The sequence below is a fragment of the Cyprinodon variegatus genome, unplaced genomic scaffold (assembly GCF_000732505.1).
Source record: "Cyprinodon variegatus isolate N-32 unplaced genomic scaffold, C_variegatus-1.0 Scaffold150, whole genome shotgun sequence".
Taxonomy (NCBI): Eukaryota; Metazoa; Chordata; class Actinopteri; order Cyprinodontiformes; family Cyprinodontidae; genus Cyprinodon; species Cyprinodon variegatus.
The window spans coordinates 1272919-1297743 of record NW_015150603.1 but is presented as its reverse complement, the minus strand read 5'-3'; the positions used below and the strand labels follow the sequence as shown (position 1 = coordinate 1297743).

The window sequence follows — 24825 nt, the reverse complement described above, 5'->3', positions numbered from 1 at the left end:
ATCAAGGAGACACAAATGATTCAAGGACATTTGTGTTGATTTATAAACCATCCTGATGGATGTTTTTGTTCCCCTGCCCCCGTAATGCAGGTACTTGGAGGAAGTGGGTTATTCAGACACCATCCTGGACATGCGCTCTAAACGAGTGCGGTCCCTGCTTGGGAGGAGCAGCCCAGAGGCTAATGGGCCCCCACCAAGCGAAAGCTGTCCAGAAACAGAACCTCGAGCAGCTGGAGAATCCTTGTTGGTCAGACAAATCGAAGAACAAATTAAGAAGTGAGTCCTCTTTACTGCTGCAGCTGCTAGCAAAAGTGACGTATGAGTTGTAAATGCACACATTATAATGCCTGAGAAACTGTGTCCTTTTCCGGGTACCATCTGATCATCAGGGAATCGGATGCAAAACAAATCCCAAGTTTCTGTCAGCAATTGTTTTATTGATGAACTGTGGTACTTTAGAGTCATACATCATGCACTACAGACAAAACAACAGAAACTTCCATCCTCTGCTGCTTATCCGGGGTCGGGTCACTGGGGTAGCAGCTTCAGTAGGGAGGCACAGGCGTCCCTCTCCCCAGCCACTTGGGCAAGCTCCTCTGGAGGCCAGCCGAGAAACATAGTCCATCCAGTGTGTCCTGGATGTTTCTCTGGGTCTTTTTCCGGTGGGACATACCCGGATCACCTCACCAGTTGAGGTATCCAGGAGGCATCCTAACAAAGTGCCTGAGCCACCTCAACTGGCTCCTCTCAACATTGAGGAGCAGCGGCTCTACTCTGAGTCCTCCCTGGATGACTGAGCTCCTCATCCTATCACCCTAAAAAAAGAAAAAAAACAACAACTTCTCTTCTAAATTCAAAACATTATTTCAGGGCTCCATTGGGTCCTTGACATCCTGGAAATCTTTTGAAATTGGCAAAAAAAGAAAAAGCCATCCTTGAAAGTTCTTGAATATGTTTTTTTTTTTTTACTAGGAATTTCTTCCTGGATTGATTACACGTTATAATTTTTTTGTTTGTTTGCAAGTTCTTTTGTCTTGACATTGTTTTGTTCAAGTGTTTTTGCGCTTTAAATTAAATTGGTTCTTAAGTGAAAGGCAGAGTATGTTACCATGGTGACTAGCCTCACAAAAAATGAATCCAGCTTTGTGGTATCGGAAAGTCAAGAGTTAAGCCTTAAGTTGTGTCGATAACCCAGTAACCCTGCTTTGTGGCCCTATGTTACTTAACCAAGTTAAGCGATAAGTTTGGAAAATTCAACTGAATCAAGGAGGGATTCGACAATATTTTACATAACAACACGAAGTAGGCTACTCATCACAAAAGAAGCGTCTTTGATACTTGATTCTCTAATGTTATTGGTAAGATATAATTATGGGGATAACAGAATGTTGTAACAAAAAGATAAATATGATATCTGCTGTTTAATAAAGTTTTTCACTCTAAATAACTTTCATGAAGTACTCGATATTCTATTTACTGTCACATACTGGCTTCCACTGCTCATTTTTAGGTTAGTAGTTTATTTGAGTAACTTCTTGAATCATGACACTTAAACTCGCTTGGAAATGTGTCTGTTAGGCTGTTTAGACATCATTGTTGATGTGCTATTGTTTTTTTTAAACAGTCAATCTGTGATCTCAGGGTCTGTTGAAGAAAAAGACAGACCTCCATTTAGCTTGATTACTTTGACCTGGCTTGAGATGGCTGGACCAGCTTGGGTTGGCCTTCGTGGAACAGATGCACTGATCACGCTGTAGTTTCTGGCTTTATCTCTTATCCTGGGATTTCTGAATTCAGCTTTGTTTAAAATAGGATCCTGACTCAGATAAAACAAAGACAAAAAAAACCAACAAACACCTTTGCTTTTTTTAAGATATAAAACACCCCAACAGGACATCCTTAGAAAATATAAACCGCCCTTACAAGAAAAATACAATATCTAAAACGTCCTTAGAAGAAACATTCAATGCTACTTTTAGCCTAAAGTTCTACATACACTAATGTAGCAGCATGCTAAGGTGAGATGCAGCCTGGACAGAACAAGCTACGCAGAAAAAAACAGGACTAATGGCGGCTGCTGCTTTAGCAGCTGCAATACAATTTAGCATATTTATAAGGACCATTCCGAAATATTAGATTTTTATATGAGGTGAAAACCTTTATAAAGCAGAACTAGCTCACATTGCAGCTCAAACATTTAAGCACTGAAAATGGTTTGTTTGGATACAATGTAGAAAAGTGTAAGTCTTAATATTTTACCTGTCAGTCCTGTTGATTTTATCTGACTGATAGCACAGTCATTAAGAATTATATTTAGAATATACATTGAAGTTTTTACATTGAAGGGTCCCTTTTTTTGCTATTGTTTGTCTGATTCAAAATCAGTTTGAACATAATCTGAGGCATTTTTCAGCAGCAGCTAAGAATTAGATCCAGTCTGATTTTAGCAAGCTACTTGGCTCCCCTCACTATTTTCTGCAGGGCCTTTCTTTTCTGCCATAGCTTAGCTACAGGTATACTTTATCTCAAACATTTTAACTAACCAATGTTTGTTTGTGGGTTCTAGTTTGCATACATTTTTACACATTTATGATATTGTTTTGCAGTGTTAAATTTTAATACTTAACTTTTTTACTAACAGAAATGCGGGTAAAGAAAGCTCAAAGGAAAGTGGGGGCAGCTCTGTGCTCGATAAGATCCCCTTCCTTCATGGCTGTGAGGATGATGATGAGGAAGACAGTGATGAAGAAGATGATTTCCAAGGCATTGCTACCGATTGCATCGACGGCCCGTGCAAAAACAAAAAATCCCGTGTAAAGGTGAGATCAATGAGTTGAAACTGATTGATGCTGTTACAATGAGCTGTTTGTGATGCTATTTTTTTTTCTTCTTCCCCTGTACAGATAAGTTCAGAGCCCATGACCACAGATCTGGACCCTGAAGATGAGGAGGACGAAGATGACTCAGAGGACGCCCTGAATGAATTTGACTTTCTGGGCTCAGGGGAGGATGGGGAGGGGGCGGGAGAGGCCCGGATCTCGGGTGATGGACGGGAGATAGGTACGCCGCTACCATAATTGTCAGCACTGCCAGGATCACTGCCGACTGTCTTCTCTGCCTCCACCTGCTCACCTTTTTACCTCCTACGTCCTGTTGTGTCTCCGCATCTTTTCTCGTCAATAAAACCAGCCTCTTTTTCCCAACTGCCTGTCTCTCTGTCCTGTTTCACGACCTTCAGATCTGTGTGGCTGCCATCTTTGTCATGTTTATTGTGCAGTTTGAAAAGGTGATCAAGCATGCTGCCTTCTCTGGTTATGTGCTCACATTTCATTCCTTCAACCATAAATACACCTAGTAGATGTTTCACTCTTTCCCATAAAAGTGGATATAAAGTAGTTGAGGGACTTATATGCATATTTAAGGTATGTAGTGGGTCTTTTTTTTTTTTTTTTTTTACTTTTCTGCTCCCTGCGTTCGTCTCATCCGTTGGCCTCCCTATTTTCTCCACCTTTCGGCATGACGGGATGTTTTCTCTCTCTCTTCTCGCCGGATTCAGAGAACCGCAGGAACAAGCTGCAAGGCCTGATGTCGGACTTTCCTCCTAAACCATCTCCGCCCCCATCTGTATCAGGACAGGCTCGCTCTGGGGAAGGTAAGCTTTTCACATCTAATAGGTTCAGCAAGAAGCGTACCACCGTTATACTCCTACACATGGTGATGTAGCCTGGACACAGAATTGTAAATTTAGTTTGCTTAGTTTTAAACCTGTGTGTGTGGGTGGGTGGATAAACTTGCAAGGCTACTTCTACACCTGTAAATAGTATCCTAGGTACACTGTGTGGGAGTAAAGCACCTAGGATAAAAAAAGCACAACTTTCTAAAGTTCTTTATTTATTGAGCCATGGCTGTACTGTCTACCTTCAACCTGCAGGTGGTGCTCTGGGATTCTCTTCTGACGTCTTTATTATGGATGCTGTTGGAGGTGGCGACATGAATCTGGGTGAACTGGCAGATCTCACTGTTGCCAATGACAATGAACTCTCCATAGATGTAAAAATCACACCTGAACTGGTCAAAGCTCTGCAGCGGGTAACTCTGAGCCTAATTTGATAACGATGCACGTCTCCTCTTTGGATTCTCTCTTATCAGATGCAGGACAACAGAGAAGACTTCAAGAAGACCTGGAATCCTCGTTTCACGCTGCGCAGCCACTTTGATGCCATCCGGGCGTTGACGTTTCATCCTAACCAAGCAGTGCTGCTAACTGCATCTGAGGATGGTACACTAAAACTGTGGAACCTCAACAAGGCCATGCACTCAAAAAAGTAAGTACCCCGCCTGAGAAGACAATACAACGACCCTTTACAAGTTATTCTACTTCTATAAACTGCAGACTTTAGCCAGGCCCAGTCTGGCTAAATGAGGCTCATGGGTTAGAGCTTTGGATATTATGTGACCTATTGATTAAAGACAGTTTGTAATTTTTGATAAATATTGATTGAATAGAAAGTCATAAAAGAAAAATCATTTTTCTAGATTTTAATTAAGAGTAATATCTATAACTTTTTCAACAAATGGCAAAAACTTATTTTTGTTTGATTGTGTTATTTGTGAAAAGCTATATTACAACCATATTACAAGGGAAAAAAAGATCTTAATAGATATTATTAGTACTTTTATTCAGTTATGAAAATTTAATGCAAAAATTTCATAAATAATCTAAACTATTGAAACCTGTCTCTGATCTAGAAAATCTAATTAAAAATCCTTTATCAAGTGCTTTTGTGGTAGGTCCAGACCTTTTTGAGGCACTAGACCTTCAGATTGCTGATCCCTGGGATAGAACAACAAAATGTGGTGCATAATTGTGTAGTGAAAGGTCATGACACAAAAGTTTTAACCTTTTTTTTTTTTTTAAACAAGTAAAAGGTTAATGAGTGTAGCTCCTCCAGTGCTTCCATGGAGATCTTTGCTCCTTTACTGTGCTGTGTAATTTTACCAGTTTGAAATGAAAGTTGTTAAAGTAGTGCAGGAGCCCGAGAAAGATTTTTTAGGTTGTTGATGTTACACAAGGGGAAAGTTGGATCTGGTCCAGTTCCGTTGGGTCCAGCGGTATCGGCGAAAGCTTCACTCTATCCAGTCTCAATCTCGTGTCCACGTCGGCCACTCGGAAAGCTCAGAGTCAGTCCAGTAGAGCACAAAGACCTGTAAAACTTTTGGGTAATTTATGGAGCTTGTAAGAGAGCGTCTCAATGGTGTCCTCTGCTCTGTGGGGTTTTGCACTCACTGGAGAAGACGGCAGTCACAGCAGCTTGGTGGGTTCATGGGATCAGAACCTCCTTTTAGCAGAAAAGGGTATACTCCTTATCCATTGTAAAAATGGGCGTTACCAGCATGGTTATGCTGGGTTTTCAGGGATGGAGTCCTTTTCGGCAGCAAAACAGACCACAGTTCCGGAGATTGCACCATGTGTAACGTGATGTCCAGCTGGAATATTGGGCTTCTCCTTGCATCCAGATGGATATTCGCTGGAAGAGGAAGAAAAAGGGGTACTGGGCACTTTTAAAGGGGCTGCTCTTTGAAGATATGGTGTAAGACGGGGGGGGGGCTGCGTTAAAACACAGGCGTTATCTGATCTCTTAACAGTGAAGTTGTAACTTCATCCATAACACCTGATAACCTTCTCCTTACCAGGTCTGTTAGTTAAGATGGACATGCATGTCCTAGCAGGTTTACAGAGTTATATGTTTTTTTTTTTTGTTTTTATCCTAAGCTTGGATTAAACTCCTCCACAACTTTTCCTGGACCTAAATGCTGCATTCCTCACTCTTTATGTTGCTGCATTTTCATCAATGTTCCAAAAACCTTCGTAGAACAGCTGTCTTCAAACTGCATATAGACAGGTTGTTTGATAACATATGTTTTTTTTTGCACTTAAATATTGCATGGAATTAGTAATGGGTCCTGGTTTTCTTTTTTGTAAAAAGATGTAAAACATTTATAATTTTCCTTCCACTTAACTCTTTTTTACCAATTTGTTGCCGTAGGTATTTATAAAAATCCAAATAAATTGAAATGAACATGTGAATACTTTCTCATAGAAGACCTAAAACAGCAGAGACTACTACGAAGTATAAAGCGCATGCTAACAGGTTGTTTCCTTTCACAGGAACGCAGCTTTGGACGTAGAGCCCATCTACACCTTCAGGGCACACAGGTGTGTTTAATTCCAGAGTTTTAATTGTAAAAATGCTTTTTTTCACCCATTAAACAATCTAATGCCATTTGCCTATAATGATATAGTGGAGCCGTCCTGTCTCTGACCACGAGTGAGGATGGGGAGTCCTGCTATAGCGGAGGTTTGGACGGAACTGTCCGGTGTTGGAAGATGCCCGACCTGAACGTGGATCCTTATGATAACTATGGTGAGACTTTATGGCCTCATTATCATTATGGGGCCCTTTGCCTTGTTACAAAGTGTAGAAATATTTTCTATATTTTTATGGGTAAGCAGGGTTAGCTGTAAATGGCATTACAATTCATTAAATGTGATTACTGGTAGCTTTTCAATTTTTGATTTTCCCAAGAGAAATTTTTATTCTAACGCTGCTAGATTAAGCTTTATTTTTGAGTTTTCATATATCATTCCTTACTCCATCATCTGTCTTCTACAGACGAATCTTCTAAAAAAAAAAAAATACAGAAACATTTTTAGTGTGGACCTGGAGATGCAGTTTAATTTAAAATGGAAATTTTGTAGACTAAAGAAAACTTTTGATTTAGAGAAAAACCTTGTTAAAAATCATGGTTACATATCTAGTGAGATTAGTTTCCTTATAGAATACAAACTGTAGTTTTGTAACTGGCAAAACCTGCCATCTGCTGTCCATTTAGGAGACTGGGGCAAAAGGAAAAAACAACATTGTTTCTCACTTTGTGTATAAAATATGAATTTAGTCTTAAGACTACAGCAGTCTGAATTTCTTGAGAGGTGTTGAATAATGTATAGAAAACAGATGCTGTGTGTGATGTTTTTAAAAGATATTCTCCAATCTTCTTTCAGATCCTGGCATCCAGAGCAGCGTGCTGGAAGGCCATGAGGACAGCGTTTGGGGTCTGACCTACTCTTCTGTTCACCATCGTCTCGCTTCATGCTCTGCCGATGGCACGATTCGTCTCTGGAGTCCTCAGAACTCATCTCCCTGCCTGTCTGTCTTTAATAAAGAAAGAGGTAGAGATCGGCTTTTTTGAAGCTAAATATAGAGAGCGAAACAAACAAAAGGAAAACAGTAAAGCAAACTGCAGCGACTTTTAAAACGGAGCAGCTCAGAAGGAAATAGAAAATATTTGGGTGACAATATGGAAATCAATGTATTTCTTCAAGCTTATTATTTAAGAATTTGTTTTCGTGTTTTTATAAAACGTTACACATTTATTTCAATACATTAGAATTTGATCAAATGGTTTATTTTTGACAGGTTGCACCTCACAAACTAAAACATTTGTAATACCGTATGTTTCATTGGACAGTGGGATCCATATCAAGCTTTCTTAGTTTTTAATGTGATGAATAAGAATTATAGCTTCTGCAAAAAAACATTTGAACAGGCATCAGGCTTTTGGCTAGGAATATTTCATAGGTTGTACACCTTGGTGTACTACAACTTCAGGCTTTGCGTGGCATTGTGGCGAAAGCTTCATAGGGTTAATTGACAGTTGTCTTTCCTGTTAGGGAACGATAGGCATGGGGTGGCTAATTTGGGTTAGAATCCCTGCTGGTCTTGGAATTGTTAACTGTCAGAGTTATAAATTCACTTCTTTCAAACACACAAAAAAATGGATCTTGTACATATTGAATTAACAATAGGAAAGAAACCAAGAGTTCTAAATTGATAACTTACTTTAAATTAATATTGCTGTAGATTCCCAGTAATTCCATGTTGAAACCAGTGATTGCTAATTTAATGTTGGTAATCTTTAACACAAAATTTTATGCAAGTCATATTTCTCATCTGATTGCTCTAGAAGAAGCTGGAGATTGCATTCTCTTTGGTTCTCCATTTTTTTTCCCCATCTCTTCATATTCCCCAAATTCACAAACTCCTTATCAGTAATGTTGGAAAAAATGTGAATAAATAAATCCTAGTCCACAAACATCCTTATTTACATATTTACTTACATTTTCCTGTTGTATGTTCACATTTATGGATTGCATCTAAACATATCAAACATATTTTCAATTCAAACTATAGATATGAAATAACACATTATAGCAAACAATGGCTTAAATTATATTATAGGTCATCAAATCGGTGTCAGTTTCGTCTGCCAAAGAGGCTGCCTGTAGGAATTTGAAATGTCCAGCAGGTGTCAGTATTTAGTGATACAATATTGACACAATGTCAATCCAGTTTGCAAATGTGTCTAAACGCTTCATGACGCCTGATGAGCCCATCACTAACAGACAGTATTGTCCCAAAGAACAAAAAACCTCCAAAATAATCCTAAAGTTAACAGGCATTCAATGAGTTTTCGTAAACGTTTAAAAGTTTCAGGCTTACCAGTTTGCAAACAGCACATCATGCTGTTGACTGGATGAACAACTCAAATTTTAAACATTCAAGTGAAGTTTCCAGGAGAAAAACGGGTCGTTCAATGTCCTTTTTATAGTAAAGGCCATATAATTTACGGATGGGTAGCTTAAAGCCTGATGTGCATCTCTTTCTAAGAGACTTTTTGTCTTCCACTTTTTACTGATATGAATAGAATGTAAAGATTTAGCAGTGATTGGTAGCCCACCCTCCTTTTATATGTCAATGCCTATCTGCTGCATAACTGCCTATACAGCCCATTTGCCTTTGATAGTAAAGGCATAATAGTATTGTATTAATAAAACTTCATGTATGTATGCCTATGTTTTATTATCCAGTAGTCTTCCACTCATCTGTTTTTGTTGTTGTTTTTTAGAACATGGAACACCCACCTCTGTGGCCTTTGTGACCACCGATCCCAACCAGATGGTGGTCTCATTCGACAGCGGTGAGACGCTGCTCTACGACCTCAACACGGAACAGAGCATCGCTGCATTAGAGACGCAGACAAAAGATGGTATGTTAGGAGGTTCTAAACTTTTCATTTTCCATACAGATGACCTCCCCTTATTTTGAAACATGTTAAGAATGAGAAATAGTGATCTTCATAAATTAATCATTTGAACGTATGTCCTCTTTGTAGGCAGTGAACTAATTAATCGCGTCGTGAGTCACCCGACGGAGCCCGTCTCCATCACAGCACATGAGAACCGTACAATCCGCTTCATGGACAACAAGACTGGTGCCTGATTATTTCATAAGCACAACATAAATCTTCTGGAGATAAATATTGATTCAAGCTTGCTGATTTCTTTTTTTTGTTTGTTTTTTTGCAGGTAAAGTTGTCCACTCTATGGTGGCACACTTGGATGCAGTGACATGCCTCACCACAGACCCTAAAGGCACTTACCTCGTCTCTGGAAGTAAATATGAGTTTTAAATTTAATTAATATACACTAGATGGTTTTAAATTCTTAATCTTTAATGCCTAATATTTTAGCACTGTCCTGTTTTTTTTAATACATTTTGCTTTATTATTAGTTTTACTTAAATATTTTCTCAGAATCAGATGATGAAAGTACAATTTAATAAATAAAAAAACAAACAAATGAGGCAACGACCATGAGACATTTTGATTTTAAAGTAAGGTTATTAAACACTTCCCTCCTTTCACCTGCTCCTTCCCTCCTGCAGGCCACGACTGCTCAGTGCGTCTGTGGATGCTGGACAACAGGACGTGCGTGCAGGAAATAACCGCACACAGGAAGAAGTACGACGAGGCCATTCATGACGTGGCCTTCCATCCTTCACAGCCCTTCATCGCCAGCGCTGGCGCAGACGCACTTGCCAAGATTTTTGTCTGAATCCACTGTTGTCATTTCGGTAAGATGGATGGTGTCAACATAATATTATGGATTATTGCAAAGCATTGGGTTTTTAACCAGCTCTTAAAAACAAAGTCAGAGTTTAACACCCTGCAACTTGCAAGCCACAGGCCTTGTTACTTTTTAAAAAAGTGTTATAAAGAGCCGTTTCCTCTTTTTGTATCTATACGGATTCAATTAATCTACAAAGAACATTAAATATGTTCTGAAGATTTCAGACATTGAGCACACCATGGACTTGATCTTTAAAACGTGTGAATCTTTAAACAAGTGCAAATCTGTTTTTATGTGCAGAGCAGATCTTCAAAGGGGGGGCAAAGTGATTTGTGTTTGTAATTTAGGAGAGAGCTTCTGCCAACCTTCCTTAACTGATTCTTCTTCATTACAGTGAACCCTTGTTTTTTAGGGGGTTATGTTCCATAAAGAACCCATGATAGACAAAATCAGTAGTAATTTTTTACAGTTATTATTAAAAACGTATTCAGGCTTTTATTCTCCTTCCTCAATGATCACTTTCAATTTTTTTTTTCATGAACGCTTCTTCTCCAGCAGTATTCATGGAGGAGGTCTCTCCAAGAAACATTTTTAAGTCTAAAACGTTTCTTAAATTTTTAAAACCAGCCTTAGCCAGCATTAAATGAGCTTGCTACTAGGAGGACAGCAGTCATTGATTGCCCGGTATCTACATCCTCCTCCTCTTCCCTATCATAAATGTCATTGTTGTCAGTTTGATATAGTGTTCTAGTATTTGTACAGATAACGTTCATATCCAGTTTAATGTTCTTTTTTCTGCAGTCATAATTCACAAAGCTAATGCAGACTCCATCCTTACCATGATTTTGTTGCGGATAGTTGCAACCCTTTTTGCGTCCTTATTAAAATGTATTGCTGCTGTCATCCTTATGTAATTTTCCTCATTCTTTCTGGAACGAACGGAAGATTAATTAATTCTATAATTGCGACGTACAGCCGCATAGGTTCCCTTATTAAGCCTGTCCAGAAGCGTAACTTTTTCTGTGATAGTTAGCATCTTCCTTTGCCTTGTGGTCCTGTCCTTAAGTGCCTCTGTTGGTGCAGAACATTTTGTAAACAGTATGGGTTTTTGCAGAAAATTTGCAAACTTAAATTTAGCAAGCTGCTTTACATGTACATGGCTATTAAAATATTAAACCGTAACGTTATTGAGACGGGTAGAGAAGAAGCGTGGAGACTGTTTAGCCAATCGGGATGCAGAACACTATGCACAATAAAAATCTGTGAAGCAGCGAGGCCGTGAAAGGCAAAGCGCCTTATGGCGAGGATTCACTGTATACAGATCATACTCCAAACTGCAAATTAATGTTAACATTGTGGGGACATATTTTACTCTTGGCTCTGCGTTGTTTTAATAGATTATTCTAGGCATGCATTGTTTTGCACTAAATCAGGTCAAGCGGCTAATAAGGAGTTGAGATAAATCCACCTATATGGGCTTAATGTGCTATAAATCTGACTCAAGCTCTGGGTGTATGAGGGACAATCAATAGACAAAGACAGCCTTCTCATCTATATTCTTTTTTTTTTTATTTAACTATGGTCATTTCATCATTTTATATTTACTTTTGTGTGCAGTACTATGACATAGGCTACCTATGTAAAGCATTCTGTAAAATATTTTTAGCATTGTGACTATTATTTTTCAAAACCATTTTTATCAATATTACCTCAAACTGACTTAGAACCTTAGATTTTATTTACTGCTGCTTTCAAACCACAGTTAACATGTAATCTGCTCATTTTAATGGGCGAAACCAAACCAGTTTCTACGTTTTAACATTTGTGCAGCAACCTTTGTAGATCTTTTGTAACACACCCACTCATTGCATTTACTAAAAAAAAGAAAAAAAAGCTGCCGCAAAACAGCTCCTCTTAATTGGAATTTTTGAAGATTGAGCCCTATCTGTACTAAAAAAAGTTGCTGTTATATTTAAAAATATATTTATGGTTTTCAATGTTTAGTTTTAGTTATTTATATTCAATGTTTTGCAAGGACTTTTATTTAAAACTACTTTTTAGAGCCGTCTTCTAAAGCCATGAATCACTAAATTTCAATCATGAGATTCTTTGTGTTCCCATATTTCTAGAAATTAATCTTTAGCGCCATCCCATGGCTGCCATATCCAAACAGTGCATTCTGCTGGAGAAGACGTCGCGTCATGTTTATGTCTGCTACTAACTTCTTAGAGACAGATAAAGCATATTTTACATATTTGTGGTTTGATTTGAGTGCAGTTTGGCTGTTGGGTAATAATGACCTGAGGACAATATTTGTAGCTTCTTTTGTACAGCTTACATTACAATATGACTAAAGGTAGCTTTTAACTTTTTCTAATATTGGGGTCAGATTTGCAAATGTCATCCAATACAAGTGTTTTATTTTTATTTTTCTGCTTTTGACCCCTTGATGCCCACTGATGCAAATATGCAACAATCAAAGATTGCATGTGCATCCCTGCAGTGCCAGTTTTTACACATTCATTGTGGACCTTGGAACCTTTGGCAAGCTCTTGTTTCTGTTTAATATTGTCTCTAATGATATAAGTTATCATTGACCATTATAAACGTTGTCTCAAATTTCTAATATACCTACATTTCTTGTTATTTTTGAAATAAATAGAAAGTTTAGAGGTGTAAATTTGGCAAATAGTTAAAGAGCGTGCAGATAACAAATGGCAGGTACAAAGGGATGAGCTCATATGAAGCTGCTGGTTATGTGATCCAACAGTCTCTTTATTTCAGTAGAAATAATCTCACTTGCATCAGAAAAAGTTGGCAACGGTCCTTTTCTGTTTCCAAGTATTTCAGCAGGATTTGCTTGTTGCAGAGGCCTCTGTATTCTCCTTCTGGAAACATAAGGAGAGAGTTAGTCACCCTGCCGGATGTTGTAAAGTTGTTGTTGTTGTTACCACAGAAACAATGAAAAGCTTGTTTGCCTGCACTTACAGCTCACTCAGCGTTCTCTTTAGATTCATGACTGCTCCCTGTTATCTGTGCCAGCTGTTTTTAACTTTTAAAGCCATCAATTTTCATTGAGGCTTTTTCTGAACTGCCACCAGAAGCAGCTGTGCTAAAGCAGAGAAACATCTAAAACCTGCAGGACATTGGTCCTTGAGGACCGACTTTTGACATGCCTGCTCTAGGGGTTAGCCTTGGCTAGCTGTAGCCTTTCCCTGCTCATTTTTCCTGACTGGCTTCTCCAACGTACTGCTGTCCTTTTCTCAGTCAGCTGTAGCCCCTCTCCACCCCGGGTACACATATCAGAACTTCTGCTGTGCTGCTCCCTCTCCTTTGGAGCTGCCTTCTCTCCCTGCTTCGGTGCGCTGTCTGCCCAGGGATCTGCCGCTCTGGTTCCTTGGCTCCAGAGGGAGGCACAGCTGGCTGCCGGTTATGGAGCTCTTTCAGCCGCTGTTCTCACACTGATTTCCTGCTGCTCCTACCTGAGCTCAGAATGCTGTCTCCTCTTCCATCTGTTGTCTGGGTGATTTTTCCCTGTGTTTTGCAAACTCTGACAAAAATAAACATGGCCAAAGCGAACGACAAAGATGCGTGTCCGCTCAGAAGTAAACTCCTCAACAACACAATGACTGGCTCTTAAAATTGGTGGTCTTCATAATGACCAGCTGGTCGGCGACCTTAGCCGATCACGTGAATATCGTCTGAATTCTGAGCACTTCAGTAGGAACCTACAAATACATGTTTAGACATAATGAGAGTAAAGGAAAAGCAATGTGCTTGATTACAATTTTTCTTTTCCTCTTTTTATCTGAGATGTAAAAGTTTAGAACAATCTGTCGGTTTAATTAACGTTGGCCAACTTTCAAATCTCTTCTCTTTAAAATGTGAAAACAACTTGTCCAAATGATGTTTTGCATCTTACTGAAGTACTGTGTAGGTTTACAGCTCTCTTTTTGGATGGTTTTAAATCATTTGAATGGTAATAACTACAAGGCTGTTAACTCATTTAATAGTCAGTTTTATGGCCGATGTATAAAACTTGTTCCTGGTCAGTCAGCCTGAGCCCTCGGTCAAAGATGCAGGTACTTTTACTTTTGGCAGGGGAAAAATGCAGCTTTGAATTAAAATACTAGTAAAAGCTTGTCAGCAAAGGTAAGTTTGCAGTGCTCCAACATTTCCATGGAAATAGGTGTGCTTCATACCGCACCTTTACCTTCCACTTAACCCATTAATTTGCCTGGATTCTGCTCTCAAGGCCAGCTTCTTTTAAAAGGCCACTCCAGTGTCCTTTCATCCATGTGCTGGGTGTCAGTGACGGTCTGCTGGTTTTGGGTTTATGTAGTATTCAGGTTTTTTGATCACTAAGAGATTGGGATTTTATTTTGTTTTTAATTATAATCACTAAAATGATCAGGAGTAAACGATATACATCAGTCTGATTAATGACACATTATGAACTTAATTACTAAAATACATATTTTTTGGTGTTTTTTTTCTAAATATTTACTAAAACAAATGGCTGAATATTTAGAGACTACTATCAGATCAAAACTGTCTGCACTGAAATATTTTTTTTATTGTTTTTTTTTTTTTGTAGTTTGTGCTCACCCCTCTTAACATTTTTCAATGTCTGTCTGATTCTGCATTCAGTGTCCTTCAACCACAACTGAGGAAGAAGAGGCTGAAGACGACAGTGGACCGATTTCTCCTGCCCTCTCCCACACAAAGACACACACCCGTCCTGCAGCCCACTGGCTGGGTCGTCACCACAGGACATCCACCCCCTCTCCCCCCCTCCACAGTTCTGATGCCTCAGTGACTTCTTGTAATACTAATCATATCTTGTACTGCTTTTTTTACAACCTAAGAATTATGGCTGCTCTGTTTTCAAGTAATCATATTTAAAAAAAACAACACTTTTCTACACTACACCCTCCTTTCTTTTTTTGTCCTCTCTCCTCTGCCTATCTTTATTACAATCCACCCTGTGTATAATGCCGGTGCGCTCTTGCTGCTGACACACTACCCACATTTCACCAACACATTTGCACTGCCGCCTATCATTTCTGATCTTCGTTCGACGAGGAAGTGCTTCTGGCGAACACACAGTAGTAGGTATGACGTAACGCAGCAACGGCTGCAAGTATTCACAAGGAACACCTGATCCCGGCTTTGCTTTAGGAATCGATGTCTCACATTCCAAAGACTCTGGGCAGAGTGTGTTTGTTTGGTTTCATATTTCAAATTGGAGAATGTTTAACTGTTTTATGTAATATATATACAAGATGGGGGGGCACTAAGCAGTAAATGAATAGCTTTAATTTTTAAATGACATAATTTGACTTCATCCCGTTTTTAATTCCTCTGTGTCTGCGTCTTTAGATTCTGTCTTTTTGTGTGTGTTGCCCTTTAAAGGCAACACTTCCCACCAGAAACAACCCAAATTATTTCACATCGAGCAGACTGATGATCTCAGACTACATTTACAGGCTGACGATAGAGATTACAAGTACGGCTAAAATCAGGAAGCTGTAGCAGCGGGAGCCTGACCTGTTTGCTCTCTACAAATGGCACAGATGCTGCCGTTTGGTGCTTTTTACTGTACAGTGGAGTGTGTGGTTGTGTGTGTGTTTGTGAATGCACTATTTAAATCATGGTGCTACAAAAAGACCTCATCAGTCTTGAGTCTGAATCAGGGACCTGGTTATTGTGTTTCTGTGAGATTGTTGTCACTTTTTAGGCTGTTTTGGTTGAGTCATTCCATTGACTGTGACCAGTCGCTGTTAATGTTTTGATTTAAGGAATGTGAACGGTTTTGATTGTTTCAGGCCTGAGGAATGTGCAGGTCTGATGCCGAGAAGGTGGCTGTAGTTTGTTTGGGGTTATTGTTTGTTTTATTCATGGTTTTCAGTGTTTTAGAACAGCCAGAAGTCATTAACCTTTTTGTTTTACCTTCACAGGGGCTAATGACACAAAGATGAGTTTCAGCTTCCTGTAGAGGCATGCTTTGAGGAATGTTGACTTATATACTTTTGGGGGCTTTTAATGATAAATTTAAACTTTACTTTTAAAAGATAATTTTAGTGATTTGTTTTTATTTTATTTATTTTTTTTTTTTTACAGATATTGGGTGCAGGGGTTTCAATTCATTGGGGATTTTCTTTGTTCCACACAAGATTAAAATGACAAATATAGACTGAAAACACACACATCCCCACAGAATGTGTTGGTAAACATCCCTTTGCAAACGACAATGTGAGCACCTTTATCTGTTTGTTATCAACAAACTAACAGTATGATTGAGACTAAATACTTGATCGCAAGTTTATTTCATTTGGTTGGTTTCCTGTGATGGACCTGGCTTTTAAGCAAATTTTATAATCTGAGATTTTCCAGTTCTGAAAGTAACACACTGGAAGATGGTGCTTCATTTTAAAGGTGTCAGTGTTCACCCATAACACAGTTTTTTATGAAGGAAAGGGAATCAGTGAAAAAGAGGCTAAAATTCAACCCTTCAAGAATTTAAAGGCATGAACACTAACCCATCTGTCAAGCATGGTGTTGGTAGCGTGATGCTGTGGGGCAGTTTTCTATTCAGCAGAATAATAAAAGAGGACCTCCTTAATTATGTTCAGGTTTGCCTCAAATAAATAGATGGTAGACATCGGGAAACCAGTTGATCTCTGAACTGAATATTTGATCCCAAACACACAGTTTCTGAAAATGAGAACTTCCAGAGCGGGTCTAACCATGTTTGTTCAGAGAAACCAGATATTTTCAGGGAAGTTTGTATTTTATGGTAAAAGTTATGCTGGAAATTTGAAGAGAGTTTGGTTTCTCTGCAGATTCCGAGGGGGTCATTATATGAATAGCTATCTTAGATACTGTATAGGAATGTTCTCAATAGATTCAAACTTATCCTTCCTAATTATTTTCTTTAAAACTAGATCATTAAAAGCCCCAAGTTCTTGTAATAAGTATAAACTCTCTCAAACAAATCATTCGACCGGGGAAAACCTAGACATCTCCTGGCTTTTAATGGTTCTGTCTCTTCAGTTGCTGCTTTTACAAAAATCTCTACTAATACATTTCTGCATTTAAATGTGTACAATCTGTTTGCAGAAGACAATATTGGTTGCTTTTAATTTGAACAAGCTAAACAAAGATGTTGATGAATAACAACAAGATGACATTCAGATGTGATGTGGATTCTCTAAAATCCAGAAAACAGAGCCTGCCAGATTAGATTAGGAATGGTTTTCTAAAAAAAAAAAAACAAAACAAAAAAACAGTTAAAACATTGGATAATTATTAGATTAAGGTGAACTTTACATTTTACCAAGGAGTCCTTAGTGGAGAATATTTAAACAGACCCCTAAAATTTAACAGGGTCACAATTTTGTTTGTGTTTTGCAACGCTGGAATTGAATACTAATCTGTATATTTTTTTGTCCAAACAGGGTGTTGTATAGATGTGTGAGATTAAAGAACATGTCACTGCTGTTAGTTTAACATGCATCAGAAAAAACAAATGATAGATATGATCCTCAGCAGGTCATAGTGTTCTGTTTTTACACTTAACTATTTACTTCATCTTGCACTACATCTAAAAGTGAATGCTTAGTTTAGAAATGAGCAGATGGGGTGCAGAAAAGGTTTACAGGTGGTTTCTTCACCTGAAGCGAAAGCTCCTGTCCATCTGAGCGAATTAAGACAAATCAGAGCGACGTATTAAGAAATCGGAAACAGGCCGTAGATGATAAGTAGGCTCACCATTATGTGCTGTAAATGTCTATCATTTCATTGCTTTCTTTCTTGCATTTCATTTTTTTTAATATAAATATGATTATTACGATTTCAGAATGCTGTAGTATCATAAGTGACTCATTTTCCTTGCTAAGTATAAAACACAATTTTGGATGATGATAATGATGAAGATGATGTAAAACCTGTAAAAAAAAAAAATAAAAAAAAAAAGGCAAAAATGGTTAAAAGAAAAAATGAGAAGAAAATGCTGAAAATATGTGGAAAAATCTGTCACCAGTCAGAGGCCAAGGTAAAGGACTCCCGTTTCTGTGTGTTTTTATTTTTTTATTAGCAAGTTATCACTGTGTGATATTTTGTACATCATATAAAGCTGTATTCCAACAATTTCCTCTAACTACAAGGGATGAGAGACCTGCTTTTTATTGATTTTGTCTTATATATTTTTGAACCGCATTCTGGCTCGTATCAAATGATTCTTTTTTTGTTTACGGGGGTCACCTGTTGTATGTCATTAAGGAAGAAAAATAAAAATTTTGTACAGTAAAATAAGAACTGTTTCATTTTTTTATGTTTTTGTTTCTGTTGAATTACGGTAAAATATTAGTTTATTCTTTTTTCCTGTATTGATAACTTCATTTTTGGTGACATTGTTTCAGTCTATATGCTACCATTCCTGCTAATTAATTCAATACTTTATAGTGACTTAAAAAATAAAAACCTGATGCAGGGCAATGAATATTCTTTACAGAAAGAATGGAAAGCCAGAAAATTTAAGGAACTCATTGAATATATATTCAGGACAACTGTTGATTTATAAGCATATCTCTAATTCACTGTAGTTTAAGATAATCAAATATATTTATATTATACATTTTCCAAGCTTTCGTTAAGGAATGTTACAACTCAAGCCAACACCGGTGTCACTTTTAAGAGATAAGAGACATTCACATCACCATGGACTAACAGGGCGTTAACCAAGGGAGACAAATTTAAGCTGTAAAAGGGTATAATGTATAAAGGGAATATCAAATACCTTGTGAATGGATTTATTATAGTTGGTGTACAGAAACTATTACAGTCTGAGGAGTTTGCCTTTCAGACTTGAGAAAGGCAAACTTTTCCAATCGCATACATAGCAGTGGTGGAATCGTGGGGATCTGGAACTCTGCCAGTGGTGTTGGTCATTTGCAGAAACTGAAGAAAAATGTTTTTCAACTCTAACCTTACCTCCCAACTGAGCAAAAATATGTAAAAAAAAAAAAAAAAAATGACATGATTTATTTCCAAAAATCTACATTTGGTTAAAAGGTGAAAAGTCGTACTTTTTTTTTGAAAAAACTCAGTTTTCAACGTCGTTAGTTGGACTAAATTGGGACATCATCAGACCGACCAAACAGCCCAATTTTCAAGTTGGGTAGTGTTGGCTTAGTGGTTAGAGCAGAGCGCTTGTGCTCTGAGAAGGTTGCAAGTACCTGGTTTGCTCCCCACAGCCTCAACTCTGAGTTCCTGAGCAAGACCCTTAACCCCACACTGCTCCCCGGGTGCCACACAATGGCAGCTCACTGCTTCCCAAGGGGATAGGTTAAAATGCAGAGAGTTAGTTTCCCCATTGTGGTACAATAAAGGGATTTACATACCATCTACATTGCTAAATCAAGACATTCTTATCTTCAGGTAACACAGAGTACATGTCAGATTAAATAATACTACTTCAGCGATAGTTTCAAGGTGTTACTTTATTGTATGTCTGGTTCCATGTCTGTTGGTTTTGCTGTTCTTTTTGCATCTCGTTGCAGATGATGAAGCAGACCGAAAATGTTTTATCATTATCTCCTTTTTATCTCCTCTTTCTTTCATCTTTTCTCCTTTTTTTCTTTTCTGTTTTTCATCTTCTATTCTATTTACATTGCAGTGTCCATATAATCTGTAAAACTCCCCTGCATAATTATAATAAAGCAATTTATTTGAAGCGGAACACTATGGCGATAGCCGTACTGCTCCAATTGTGAAAGTAAAATCTGTTGGGCTCTTTTTGGCATCAAGACAATTATTCTTATTGCCACATCGCCAGACAGGACCGACTACATTTAACCTAAAAAACGTCTAAATGACGTCTGGTTTCATCTACACCTGGGTAGCTAAACATTTATCACAGCCGGGTATTTCAACAGAAAGGTCATCGTAAGCAAGCAGTGAAACTTGTTTAGGGATGGAGGAAGTGAGCTGATGTTAATTTATCACTTTATTTACCGCTGGACCACATTTCAAAAGGACTTTCATTAAAACTATAAAAACTGTTTATTACTTAGACCATTCCAGGAACCCAATACATTTAAATGAAGCTTAGGACTTTCTTTCTGTCCAAGAAGTGTGGTACTAAATACAGCTGGAATCACTTGAATTTAATAGATGTAAAGAACACTTGACATTTACAGTATTTGAACTGGTTTAAAAATCTACTTGAAACTTGTTCTCATGCAAAAAAGAAAAAGAAAAAAAAGGCATAATTGAAAAGAAGATTGTGAGAGGAAATCTGCATGTTTTTAAAAAATTGTCAAGCTTCTGCTTTACATGCATGCTTGGCCTATAAAATGTATCAATACCACTTTTTTTTAAAAACAATCTGTGGTTTAAATGGGAAGCTACAGAAAACAGCGCCCTCTTGTGACTGACGGTGGAAAGAGTAAACACATGCAGCTGCTGTTACATTGAGGTATTCTATACAGCAAACATTGTAATTGAACTTTGATTTTTTTCATTTTTTTGTCCTGATTTAGAAAACTTGTGGTAGATGATTAATAACCACTTATAAGTCATAGACGTGGTGATAGCTATTCACCAAGATTTAGACTTAAACTCACATTTTCCAGCTTTGCCTGTCAGATTAACTTGTTCTAATGAAATCTGTCAACAAAGTAGGATGTAAACAACTCAGTAGCGGGTGTGGTTCTGCTCTGAAGAGGGTGAGGTGTGTCTGATAAACAAACAAAATTGAAATAAGCAATGTCCCACCAATGGCAGGAGGGACACCTTTGTGGAGGGAGAATGAGGCATTAGTTGGGAGGAGGACGAGGAAGTGATGGGAGGGTTATTGAGAGCAGAGCTGCCCTCTCGCCTCAGGCATTGTAAGGAGATCTGTGCTGACCTCTTCTGAGGGAGGGAGCAAACAAGCCGAATAAGCCCTAAACCATGGAGGGGGAGAGAGGGAAAGAGGAACAGGAGGGGAAATGTTGAGAGCAAGGGGTCAGAAGGTGGAACTTACTGGAAGTCTATTGGCTTCAGGTAGTGTCAGTCATTTTTACTTCCTTCTTAGCTGTGGTGAGAGGGCAGGAGGAAGGGTAAGAGGGAGGTACCCTCACATCAGGCAGCTCTGTCTGTTTTTTCGCAAAAGAAAAAAAAAGCCTGCATTGGGTTTGAAAGTGAAACAGGGCAAGACTTGTAAAAGGAGTGCAGTCTGTTGGTCTTTATTCTCACGGTTTCCTGTTCAAGGAAGCCATTTTGTTACTCAGCCCTGGAGGAGCTCACTTATACAAAGTTTGCCATTGTTTTTTTTTTCTCTCTCTCTCTTTCTCTTCCTCTCACTCACAGCTAGGGGAGTTTCACAACCAAGTTTGGACTTTCTACCCTGCAGAGCAACATCTTTGGAGCAGCGGAGCTGAAGGAGGAAGGTGGTGGTGGGACAACAGACAAGAAGGCAGCTGCTCCTCTCTTCGGTGTGGTTTTCCTTCTCTCATGCTTGACATGCTTGAAGACTTGGAGAAGTCAGGCGACATGAAATGAGCGTATGAGAAGAGCTGAAACTGCTTCCTGGATAAGGATTTCTCCCTTGATCCACTGGAGGAGGTGGACGAGGAGTCAGGGGGGAACAGGGACTCTGCTCAGTTTGTGGATACCCACATTTCCTCTCACCCACTAGAGCAGTTTGAATGAGTGTGGTTTTCTAGAACCCCTCACTGCACCTGGGTGTGTGCTTGTCTCTGTGTATGCTGAGAGCTTCAGGCAACCAACGGACTCCAAATGGCTAATGCGAGCCCCTGCATGCCCTCAGGGGCAATGTCCCAGGTGTTCTTCCCTCCTATAGGGGCCTCTCCACCCGGCTCAGCGGTGATGCAGCAGGGGACCCCTATATCCATGCCCTCTATGCCTCCTCAGACTCCTTTTCCAGTGATGGACCTCACAGCAGGACACATTCCTGGTGGGATGATGCCCTCAATGGTTCCTACTCCAGCCGGTGTCTCCTTCATCATCCAGATTGGTCTGACCAGAGAATCTGTTCTTTTGCCCCAGACTGCTGATCTGGCTTATGTGAAACAAATTGCCTGCTCCATTGTTGACACCAAGGTAAGACAAGGCAAGACTGGAGAAGACGGGGAAGTTGTAATGTGAGGGCGTATTGATGTGTAATAACCTCATTTGTTTTTGTCATTTTTAAGAAACCCCCAAAGTGTGAAAATACGCAGCGTTCTGCACACATTATAGCAATTAGTCATTTTTTGCAGAAGAACGTACAAAAACATGGTGCATTCAAGTCGGCTCTGTGACTCGACAAGCAGAGCGAGTATTTGACAGGTTTCATCCAGCTTTTTACTAATGGGGCCACACATGTGCTGTACAGGAAATAGCTACTTATATATATGATTTGTATATGAACTGCTACTTTGTTAGAAATAACTGATATACAAGGGATTCTCAGTCAACAAAAATATAATTGAAAGTTAATCTTCTTCGGTATGTTAGTTCAAAAACTGAAACTCCTAAATTATATTTATCAAAGCATAGTATTAAAGGGTTTTTGATAAAACCAAACTGCAGTGGGCAAAGGAGGTGATGAGCTTCTGCTATTGTCCCTGCAAGGAATGGGACTGTTGTAATCCTTATCCTCATACATCAATGTGTGACGTCTCTTGAAGCTCCATCTTGGGAATCTCCCCCAAAGGATCTCCCCTTTTTTTATTCTACCTTGATCCACTGGATCAAAGCTGCATCTTTCCCTGTTTGCTTTTCACCACACTTCTTTCTTCCACTCAACTTTCCACTAACATAGTTTTATTTAGCCTTCTGAATGGTACTTGTTTCTTAGCCTTTTTTGCTTAGCCTCCTTATAGATACTGTCTAAAATTATCATCTGAACAGAAAAAAAGAGATTTATTAATATTTTACATTTTTTATCTGTAAGTTGGAATCATCTAATTAAATGGTTCAAAGGTTTGAAATGTGTCATTCTGAAATTAATCTCTATAAAAAGTTTTTAAATTGAATTATTAAAACACACTTTTTGATGATAGCCTAGCCTTTGTTGAGATGTATCTATATGTCCAAAAATGTACATGTTCTTTTGATAGGAACCATTATTTGTGTTTTAATTGGGCATTCTATAAAGAAGAAGTTTGATATGGTTCAGTTCCTCCACCTTCTGTTGACAAAAAGTCCTTTTTTACTTTCTGAACATATGTTTTGCATTTCAAGCGTCACTTAGCCCCCCCAGGGTGAACGCTTCATTGATTTAGTTATTCAGTCAGTTATTAACTTTTAAAAGCAGATTGTTATTCTGTTCCAGATGTCAACGGATATGCCACTGTTTAAACATAGATATTTTATTAGTAAGCTGACAAGAATATTAATATTTTAGTATTAAAAGGCTTTTATTATAAAACAATACTGTAACATACAGAGAATTCAAGATGTTTTGTTTTCAAACTTTGAAACCATTTTTTGGCAGTAATCCACCACTATAAACCACTTGCAAGGCATGGCACTGGCAGCGTTATGCTGAGGGTCTCTTTTACTTCCAGTGGTATCCTCACATCCTCCAACTTCCTTTCCAACAAACAGCCTGATATTTAAAACCTGGGCAATATTGGTGTTTAAAACAGAATGACATTTTAAAACACACCAAAGTTTGTTTCTGAACAAATGTAGCTGGCTAACAGTGACCCCCATGTTGTCTTTTGTGCACTGTGCTTAAAGGCTAGCTTTTTGCCAGTGTTAACTAACCCTAAAAGGTCTTTTAAAGGACTGCTAGCTGTTTATTGAGGAATACAGTCATTATAGTCATTTAGTTAAAAGTTAAAACCTCAAAGTACACATGCAGAGACAAGTGTTGGCGAGCAGACAGGTTGTAACATCCTTTCAACAACAGGAAGCAACATGTATTATTGGAAATGTGCTCTTTATTTCAGTGCCAACAGCATAAAAAAGGATAGGTTGGGTAGATGACACACATTTGAATCTATAAGTCAGGCTGGCAGGTTATAATCTGCTGATTATGTCAGCATGTTCAGTACAGCTCTGTTAAACTCACCAGAAATGTGCATTTTCCAGGAAGCAGTGGATGTCCTCTCCAACTAGCACTAACCGGTTTGCTAATGAGTTATTTTGTTTTGGTGCAACATACTTTGTTAGAATGCCGTTTGCCTTTGATGAACCTGGCTGTGCCTCTGCTTACGGTTAATGAGTCTAAACATACAGCTGTGTATCATCTCATGTCCAACGCTCATCAGCTTTAAAATTGTTTGAATGTCTGTTTCAATACGTCACTGCTACTCTCCACCTAAAAAGGCAACGTTAAAACATCTATCCTAATACTGTAAAGGCACAACCTCTGCTTTACCTGATTTTGTCACATTGCAAAAAAAAATGTCAGTGTGTTTATATGACACATTAACGCAAAGCAGCACATGTCAAGTCTGGTGCAACCAATTGCTTAAAGAAGTCACCTAATCGGTAGGAATACTGGAGAACCAACTTGCATGCAGTCCTCAAACCCTCTGTTTTTGTAGAAAGATGAGAAGAAGAAGACAGAAGAGCCACAATGCATGTAGGGAACACTTCAAACATTTCAAAGAAGGTGCAGTAGGCACTTGGAACGTTATTAGAGTTAATAAGCGATGAATGACTGGTAGACAACACTAATCACACCCAGATAGATGCTTTTGAATAAGGAAAATAACCATTATTTTAAATGACCTAGTTAAAGTCCGGGCCTGCATCCGAGAAGGAAAAATTTTATTAACAGACTTTTTCTTTCCACTCTGACAAAGCATACACTTTCTTGTTGAGAATAGTATGCAAAAATGCTAGGTTCTAGA

At 38.6% G+C, this 24825-nt stretch overlaps 1 protein-coding gene across 1 annotated transcript in view; it reads left to right on the top strand.

Moving 5' to 3' along the window:
- strn4 (striatin 4) overlaps positions 1-18234 on the top strand; it is a 28499-nt gene extending 10265 nt beyond the window's left edge. Inside the window, exons 5-18 of the mRNA XM_015377267.1 lie at positions 91-276; positions 2642-2819; positions 2904-3060; positions 3557-3652; positions 3932-4050; positions 4150-4325; positions 6170-6217; positions 6304-6425; positions 7064-7231; positions 8968-9108; positions 9235-9333; positions 9428-9514; positions 9786-9974; positions 14621-18234. Of these exons, the coding sequence (XP_015232753.1) occupies positions 91-276; positions 2642-2819; positions 2904-3060; positions 3557-3652; positions 3932-4050; positions 4150-4325; positions 6170-6217; positions 6304-6425; positions 7064-7231; positions 8968-9108; positions 9235-9333; positions 9428-9514; positions 9786-9955 (1747 nt within the window). The 3' untranslated portion in view covers positions 9956-9974; positions 14621-18234. The remainder of the gene's footprint in view (positions 1-90; positions 277-2641; positions 2820-2903; positions 3061-3556; positions 3653-3931; positions 4051-4149; positions 4326-6169; positions 6218-6303; positions 6426-7063; positions 7232-8967; positions 9109-9234; positions 9334-9427; positions 9515-9785; positions 9975-14620) is intronic.
- Positions 18235-24825: the final 6591 nt, after the last annotated feature.